This window comes from Anarrhichthys ocellatus, unplaced genomic scaffold (assembly GCF_004355925.1).
Source record: "Anarrhichthys ocellatus isolate YVR2014 unplaced genomic scaffold, GSC_Weel_1.0 scaffold189, whole genome shotgun sequence".
NCBI classification, from domain to species: domain Eukaryota; kingdom Metazoa; phylum Chordata; class Actinopteri; order Perciformes; family Anarhichadidae; genus Anarrhichthys; species Anarrhichthys ocellatus.
Window position 1 is genome coordinate 44,675 of NW_022280219.1, and position 8,948 is coordinate 53,622.

General features: G+C 45.9%; 1 protein-coding gene across 2 annotated transcripts in view; it reads left to right on the forward strand.

Annotated features, from left to right (window-relative positions):
* The window catches only part of dlg4b (discs, large homolog 4b (Drosophila)), a 16,161-nt gene extending 7,487 nt beyond the window's left edge, over positions 1-8,674 (forward strand). For both annotated transcript variants that reach the window (XM_031878623.1, XM_031878624.1), the window contains 16 exons: positions 302-352; positions 3,200-3,324; positions 3,626-3,795; positions 4,178-4,314; positions 4,398-4,548; positions 5,232-5,500; positions 5,809-5,911; positions 6,003-6,099; positions 6,182-6,358; positions 6,440-6,477; positions 6,555-6,602; positions 7,294-7,395; positions 7,472-7,644; positions 7,756-7,865; positions 7,999-8,090; positions 8,185-8,674. In XM_031878623.1, coding sequence (XP_031734483.1) covers positions 302-352; positions 3,200-3,324; positions 3,626-3,795; positions 4,178-4,314; positions 4,398-4,548; positions 5,232-5,500; positions 5,809-5,911; positions 6,003-6,099; positions 6,182-6,358; positions 6,440-6,477; positions 6,555-6,602; positions 7,294-7,395; positions 7,472-7,644; positions 7,756-7,865; positions 7,999-8,090; positions 8,185-8,291 — 1,950 coding nt within the window. In that variant the 3' untranslated portion in view covers positions 8,292-8,674. The remainder of the gene's footprint in view (positions 1-301; positions 353-3,199; positions 3,325-3,625; positions 3,796-4,177; positions 4,315-4,397; positions 4,549-5,231; positions 5,501-5,808; positions 5,912-6,002; positions 6,100-6,181; positions 6,359-6,439; positions 6,478-6,554; positions 6,603-7,293; positions 7,396-7,471; positions 7,645-7,755; positions 7,866-7,998; positions 8,091-8,184) is intronic.
* Positions 8,675-8,948: the final 274 nt, after the last annotated feature.

Sequence of the window (8,948 nt, forward strand, 5' to 3'; positions counted from 1 at the left end):
TAGTAACACTGGGCTGTAGTAACACTGGGCTGTAGTAACACCGGGATGTAACACCTTAAAGTAACAACGTAACGAGAGATTTCTGTTGATTGATGATCAATAAAATCTTCTGAAACCGACCTGATGTCTCTGCAGGAAGTGATGTAATAATCATGTGGTGGACGGAGAGGTGGTCGCCATAGCTACAGTTACAGTTGCCTGGTAACCGGCCCCCTGAGGGCTCGACAGTAGTTACCATGGTGTTGCCTTGGAGACAGAGAGAGATGCTGCATGTGATTTAAATCTTGTTCTGTTTTTATAGATGAACGGATCAGAAGGAGAGCTGGAGTACGAAGAGATCACTCTGGAGAGGGTGAGACACAACGCAACACACACTATACACACAAAGTACACACACACACTGTACACTAAACACACACAGTACACACTATACACTATACACACAACACACACTATACACACAGACACATAGTACATGCTATACACACACTATACACACATAGTACACACAGTAACACAAAATACTCACACTGTAACACATACACTATACACACACAAATACACACACACAATATACGTACAAAATACACACACATACAATACACACACAGTACAGACACACTACACCCTGTGACACGCTATACACACATACCACACACTGTAACACAGGTACACACACACTGTAACACACGTACACACACACTAAGGACTAAATGTCCTCTCGGTTCAGCAGCAGGAAACTTTCTGTCTCTGAGACTCTGAATCAATGAAAACGAAGGGATCCTGATACATGTGTGTGTTACAGTGTGTATTATGTGTGTGTGTGTGTTACAGTGTGCACTGTGTGTGTGTGTTAGTGTGTAATAAGTGTGTGAGTGTTACAGTTTGTACTGTGTGTGTGTGTGTGTTACAGTGAGTGTTAAGTGTGTGTGTGTTACAGTGTGTATTATGTGTGTGTACTGTGTGTGTGTTACAGTGTGTATTATGGGTGTGTTACAGTGTGTACTGTGTGTGTGTGTGAGCTGTTTTTAGAAACTGTTTCAAAGCTCCAGGAATAATCAGCAGCTTATTTTAACTCACGTCGGTTATTTCAGGAATCAAACATGTGAACTTTAATCTAACGCTTGTGTTCAGAGTCACAGCTGTCAGTGTGTCACATGACTGAGATCCAACATTAAATACACCAATAGAATTATTAACGTCAGTGAGATTATTAACAATTATGAAAAATTAACGGGGCTCCACCCTGAGAACAGGGACCAATAAACAAACTATAAACTAAGTCTCATCATTAGTGTTCACTCACAATGTCAACAGTCTGAGTGCTGTTACACATCCAGAGTGAAGGTGAAGGTTTATATCAGCTGTTATCACAAACACACAGTAATCACAGACAGCTGCTCTTTAGAGTAGAACAGAGTTTATTAAGTTCAATAATAATGATCATCTAAATAATCTAAAAATAACAACAACTATACAATCATGAGCACGCTAACATCAACAAACTATCTGTGGTGAGAGTGTGTGTGTGTGTGTATGTGTGTGTGTGTGTGTGTGTGGGGGGGGGAGAGGCGAGAAACTACTCAGACAATGGCTGACTGTAATCTGAAACGTGGGTCCACAAACAATATGGCGGAGTTAGATACGTAGGACTATCAAAGTGGAGGGTAGTCTCGTATAGAGACCGCATTTCCACTGTCTGAGATAGTTAGCTAACCCAGTGTGTGTGTGTGTGTGTGCGAGTGTGTGTGTGTGTGTGTGTGTGTGTGGGGGGTAGTAAAAGAAGAGAAAAAAAGGAAAACACTCAAAAAAGGCAGATCTTCAGTGTCGCAGTAAATAGTAACTGCTTCTCCGTCGCACAGAAACCCGACTGGTGAACTCAGATTCGGCCGTGATAGTCTCGATAAGCAGCCTCACTGATGATCTAACACAACACTACTACAGCAGCATGGAACACAACAGTAGGTTCTTCACAGCACTCGGTGGTCCGTAAACACACAACACATTATAACAATACAGTAAACTTAAACAAAACAAGGTAATAAACACTCTATGACCTAACTCTGCCCAGACATAAGCCTCCTACTGTGAGACCACTTCGTAGTGGTCAATGTGGTTCTCGGGTTTCCTGGTTCAACTCGGGATCCGGAGTGCGCGGAGACTTTCTCGGAAATGAAGGGAATTCTTCTTCCTTATGACTGGCAAAATGTCGACGTTAACGGGGAGAATGGGGCACAGAAGTTATCCGTTCTCTCCTTCAGAATCCAAAAACATTCTTTGTTCAGATGATGAAATCCCTACAATGTGTTAATGTGTGTATTAATGTGTGTGTTAATGTGTGTATTAATGTGTTAATATGTGTATTAATGTGTTAATGTGTGTATTAATGCGTTAATGTGTGTGTTAATGTGTGTATTAATGTGTTAATATGTGTGTTAATGTGTTAATGTGTGTATTAATGTGTTAATATGTGTGTTAATGTGTGTATTAATGTGTTAATGTRTGTATTAATATGTTAATGTATGTGTTAATGTGTTAATGTGTGTATTAATGTGTTAATGTGTGTATTAATGTGTTAATATGTGTATTAATGCGTTAATGTGTGTGTTAATGTGTGTATTAATGTGTTAATATGTGTGTTAATGTGTTAATGTGTGTATTAATGTGTTAATGTGTGTGTTAATGTGTTAATGTGTGTATTAATGTGTTAATGTGTGTATTAATGTATGTATTAATGTGTGTATTAATGTATTCATGTGTGTATTAATGTGTTAATATGTGTATTAATGTGTTAATGTGTGTATTAATGTGTTAATGTATGTATTAATGTGTGTATTAATGTGTGTGTGTTAATGTGTTAATATGTGTATTAATGTGTTAATGTGTGTGTTAATGTGTTAATGTGTGTATTAATGTGTTGATATGTGTATTAATGTGTTAATGTGTGTATTAATGTGTATTAATGTGTGTGTGTTAATGTGTTAATGTGTGTGTTAATGTGTTAATATGTGTAGTAATGTGTTAATGTGTTAATGTCTTAATGTGTGTATTAATGTGTTAATGTGTATTAATGTGTATATTAATGTGTTAATATGTGTATTAATGTGTTAATGTCTGTATTAACGTGTTAATGTGTGTTAATGTGTGTATTATTGTGTTAATGTGTGTATTAATGTGTGTATTAATGTGTGTGTGTTAGGGGAACTCTGGTCTGGGCTTTAGCATCGCAGGAGGAACCGATAATCCTCACATCGGAGATGACCCATCCATCTTCATCACTAAGATCATCCCTGGAGGAGCAGCCGCCCAGGACGGACGCCTCAGGTACAGATCCATCTACAGCCTACACCCTGACCTGGTTCTAACCTAGACCTGGTTCTAACCTAGATCTGGTTCTACCCTGAACCTGGTTCTACCCTGACCTAGTTCTAACTTGAACCCGTTTTTTACCTAAACCTGGTTCTTACCTAAACCTGGTTCTAAATTGAACCCGGTTCTTACCTAAACCTGGTTCTTACCTAAATCCGGTTGTAACCTGGACCTTAAAACCAGGTCTGAACCCTTTAACCCTCCTCTGAAGGATTGAGGTCCAGATGTCCTCACTGGTTTCTGTCTCTGTCTTCAGGGTGAACGATAGCATCGTATTTGTTAACGACGTGGACGTGCGTGAGGTCACTCACTCCATTGCAGTGGAGGCGCTGAAGGAGGCGGGGCCTGTCGTCAGGCTCTACGTCCTGCGGCGACGCCCACCGAGCGAACGCATCACACAAATCAAACTGATGAAAGGACCTAAAGGTAGGAAAGGAGACGAGGGGAGGAAACAGTTGTAGTGGTCTGTCTCACTGTGTTCAGCTGAAGGACTTTTACTTTGTATTAAATGTGTTCCAGTAAGAACCGTCTTCACGTGATTCATCACACAGGTTTTAAGCTGTCTGGTCCTGTCCCTGTCTGGACCTGTCCCTGTGTGTCCCTCTCCCTGTCCCTGTCTGGTCCTGTCCCTGTGTGTCCCTCTCCCTGTCCCTATCTGGTCCTGTCCCTGTGTGTCCCTCTCCCTGTCTGGTCCTGTCCCTGTGTGTCCCTGTCTGGTCTTGTCCCTGTGTGGCCCTCTCCCTGTGTGTCCCTCTCCCTGTCCCTGTCTGGTCCTGTCCCTATCTGTCCCTGCCTCTGTCTGGTTCAGGTCTGGGCTTCAGTATAGCGGGTGGTGTGGGGAACCAACACGTTCCAGGAGACAACAGCATCTACGTCACTAAGATCATCGAGGGCGGAGCGGCGCACCGCGATGGACGGCTCCAGATCGGGGACAAGATCCTGGCGGTAAGTAAAAACCCCTCAAAGACGTCTTCATATTGTCCTCAGGACTCTCACTTAACCTGACCTCAGACCTCTGTCCTCGGCAGGTGAACCACGTGTCCCTGGAGGACGTCCTGCACGAGGACGCCGTGGTGGCCCTGAAGAACACGGGGGAGGTGGTCTACCTGAAGGTGGCCACGCCCACCTCGCAGTACATCCACCCAGCTGATCGATACAGCCCCCCCGACCTGACCAGCTGTACGTAAACTTCCTGTTTGATGATCACGTGATCATTTGTGTGTGAAGTTAAAACAGCCGTTGTCTGAATGGAGTTTGGTGCGATCAATGCTATGCTAAGCTATGCTGTTAGCTGCTCCACAAATAGCGTCAAAGACCTGGATGAGGGTCTCAGACCAGCCGCTAGGGGTTCTGGTTCTAACCTAGACCTAGTTCTACCCTGAACCTGGTTATACCCTGACCTGGTTCTAACCTAGACTTAGTTCTAACCTAGACCTGGTTCTAGCCTGAACCTGGTTATACCCTGACCTGGTTCTAACCTAGACTTAGTTCTAACCTAGACCTGGTCTAGCCTGAACCCGGTTCTAGCCTGAACCTGGTTCTACCCTGACCTAGTTCTAACCTAGACCTGGTTCTAGCCTGAACCTGGTTCTACCCTGACCTGGTTCCTGAACCCGGTTTTATCCTGAACCTGGTTCTACCCTGACCTAGTTCTAACCTAGTCCTAGTACTTGTAACCCGATTCTTCCCTGAACCCGATTTCAACTTGAACCTGGTTGTAACATAAACCCGGTTCTTACCTTATCTGGTCCTGTCCTTATCTGGTCCTGTTCCTATCTGGTCCTGTCCCTGTCTGGTCCTGTCCTTATCTGGTCCTGTTCCTATCTGGTCCTTTACACATCCTGTCCTTTATTTCTCTGCAGCCTACATGGAGCCGGACTACATGTGCGATTACCCACAAGTCCTCCCTCCTCCGTCACCACGGCGATACTCACCCATACCCCGAGGCATGATGGGAGAGGACGAGTATTCTCGGGAGCCCCGCCGGGTCTGCGTCCAGCGGGGGTCCACCGGTCTGGGTTTCAACATCGTGGGTGGAGAGGACGGAGAGGGGATCTTCATCTCCTTCATCCTGGCAGGAGGACCAGCAGACCTGAGCGGAGAGCTCAGGAAGGGAGACCAGATCCTCAGTGTGAGTACAGAGACCAGATCCTCAGTGTGAGTACAGAGACCAGGTCCTCAGTGTGAGTACAGAGACCAGGTCCTCAGTGTGAGTACAGAGACCAGATCCTCAGTGTGAGTACAGACACCAGATCCTCAGCGTGAGTACAGAGACCAGGTCCTCAGTGTGAGTACAGAGACCAGATCCTCAGTGTGAGTACAGAGACCAGGTCCTCAGTGTGAGTACAGAGACCAGGTTCTTCTTTGGTTTAGATATTTAAATGACTTTGTGTGTGCGTGTGTGTGTGTGTGTGTGTGTGTGTGTGTGTGTGTGTACAGGTGAATGGTGTGGATCTCAGGTATGCCACTCATGAACAGGCAGCAGCAGCTCTGAAGAACGCGGGTCAGACCGTCACCATCGTGGCCCAGTACAGACCTGAAGGTGAGCACACACCTGACCACTGTAGTACAACACAATACTAGTACTAGTAGTATTACTACAATAACAGTAGTACCTGTCGTCTTGTCTGCAGAGTACAGTCGCTTCGAAGCAAAGATCCATGACCTGAGGGAGCAGATGATGAACAGCTCGTCCGGGAGTCTGAGAGTCAACCGCAGCTTCTACCTCAGGTGAGCCGGGTCTCCTTACACCTGGTCCGGCTGGAGGAGCCGTGGTCATCAGGACTGACTGTGTGTTTGTTGTGGTTTTCAGGGCGCTCTTCGACTACGATAAGCAGTGGGACTGCGGAGTTCTATCACAAGCTCTGGACTTTAACTTTGGGGAGGTTCTCCACGTGATGGACAGCGCCGACGACGAGTGGTGGCAGGCGAGACGGGTGAACCAGCAGGGGGAGCTGGAGGAGCTGGGCTACATCCCCTCTAAGCACAGGTTCAATATGATCCATCATCCACTAGACCGGCTGCTCCGGTAAACAAACTCCTGGTGACCGACAGTGTTTGTGTGTTTCAGGGTGGAGAGGAAAGAGTGGTCCCGTATGAAGAGTAAAGGTAGGAACAGGAAACACTGGAGGAAGACGCAGCGTCTCATGTCTTCACTTTGTAAACGTTCTGCTTTCTGTTCACAGGTAGAGAAGGCTTCGTTCACAGCTACGAGCTCATCACTCAGATTGAAGGTCAGTGTCAACTTTAACCTTTAACCTTTAACACAACCTGCCTCTTACACGTGAGGAATAAAACACGATGTTGTTCAGTCCACCACTCAGAGGCTGCTACAGTTCAGGTCCTCGTGGACGATGATCGATGCATCCAGACTGCTATTAATCTAACTCTACCTACAGTTATATTATCAAGCAATCAATAGAACACTGAATCCAGTCGACCAATCCAATCCAATCCAGTAACAAGCAGGTGTTAATAAAGTTACCTGTCTCTGTTTGTCAGTAACGAACAGCTGTTAATAAAGTTACCTGTCTCTGTTTGTCAGTAACGAGCAGGTGTTAATAAAGTTACCTGTCTCTGTTTGTCAGTAACGAGCAGGTGTTAATAAAGTTACCTGTCTCTGTTTGTCAGTAATGAGCAGGTGTTGATAAAGTTACCTGTCTCTGTTTGTCAGTAACGAGCAGGTGTTGATAAAGTTACCTGTCTCTGTTTGTCAGTAACGAGCAGGTGTTAATAAAGTTACCTGTCTGTTTGTCAGTAATGAGCAGGTGTTAATAAAGTTACCTGTCTCTGTTTGTCAGTAACGAGCAGGTGTTGATAAAGTTACCTGTCTGTTTGTCAGTAACGAGCAGGTGTTAATAAAGTTACCTGTCTGTTTGTCAGTAACGAGCAGGTGTTAATAAAGTTTCCCGTCTGTCTCTCTAGTGGACTACGCTCGTCCGGTCATCATCTTGGGGCCGACCAAAGACCGAGTCAACGACGACCTGCTCTCCGAGTTCCCGGACAAGTTCGGCTCCTGCGTCCCACGTAAGTGTTGTTAAAGCTGAAAAACATGACATAGACAAACAGGAAGTGATGTCACTCCCCCTCTCTCTCTCTGCAGACACGACCCGCCCCCGGAGGGACTACGAGGCCGACGGGCGGGACTACCATTTTGTGTCGTCACGGGAACAGATGGAGCGGGACATCCAGTCCCACCGCTTCATCGAGGCGGGACAGTACAACAACCACCTGTACGGGACGTCAGTGCAGAGCGTCCGGCAGGTGGCCGAGCAGGTGAGAGACACGCCGCTTATCGTGGTGACGGTGTCAGCGATGTTGAAGTGGTGAGTTGAGGACAGTGTGCGTGTGTGTGTGTGTGTGTGCATGTGTGTGTGTGCTCACCAGGGGAAACACTGCATCCTGGATGTGTCGGCCAACGCGGTGAGGAGGCTGCAGGCCGCTCAGCTTCAACCCATCGCCATCTTCATCCGACCACGGTCCCTGGAGAACATCCTGTAAGTCAGTGAGGTCATCAGTGAGGTCATGACATACGTCACAGCTGATGTAGACGCTCTCACTGCTGTGTCACTGGGACAGTTCATTCGGAACATGTGTGTTGGTGTGTAATGTGTGTGTGTGTGTGTGCAGGGATCTGAACAAGCGTCTCTCAGAGGACCAGGCGAGGAAAGCTCTGGATCGAGCCATCAAACTGGAACAAGACTTCCTCGAGTGTTTCTCAGGTAAAAACTTCATCTTCATGCAGGTGAGACGAACGTTATAGTTTCAAATTGATGTTAACTGTGTGTGTGTGTGTGTGTGTGTGTGTGTGTGCAGCCATCGTGCACGGCGACAGCTTCGAGGAGGTCTACCACCTGGTCAAAGCCGTCATTGAGGAGCAGAGCGGCCCGTACATCTGGGTTCCTGCTCGGGACAGACTCTGATTGCAGCCAGCGATGGGCGTCGTATTAGTGGGAACCTCCTCCCCCCCCCAGCGGTGTCACCTCACGTAGAGCCGCCGTTGGTCTTTTTACAGTTTTCTTTTCTTTCTACGGGATGACGAGCGAGCTGCCTGATTGGACGGATGCTGTAGAAATTAGATTCTTTAAGGACAGTGGACCCGTCTGTCTGCGTCAGAGAGACAGATGGTTAATTGATTGATTGATTGATTGATTGGTTGATTGATTGATTGATCCTGTATTATCAGTAAATAATGAATCAGGACTGTAGAGTTCAGTTGGTAATGAAGTATTTATATTATCCTATTTATTTAATGATTTATCTATTTATTTATTTATGTGATGTGAAAGTGGTGTGTGCATGTGTGTGGGTGCGTGTGTGTGTGTGTGTGTGTACGGGTGTGTGTGTAGTGTACTGTACATAAAGACTTGTGTGACTGTAAATAAAACTATAGGGCTCAAACACAGTCTATTCAGGGCTTAAAGTATCAAACACTAGACAACAATACCCACAATCCCCCTCTGCTCTACTTCATCTTCTACAAACTCCTGTCGGGACTACAACACCCTACACCCCCTTCTATCTGGACTACAACACCCTACAACCCCTTCTGTCTGGACTACAACACCCTACACCCCCTT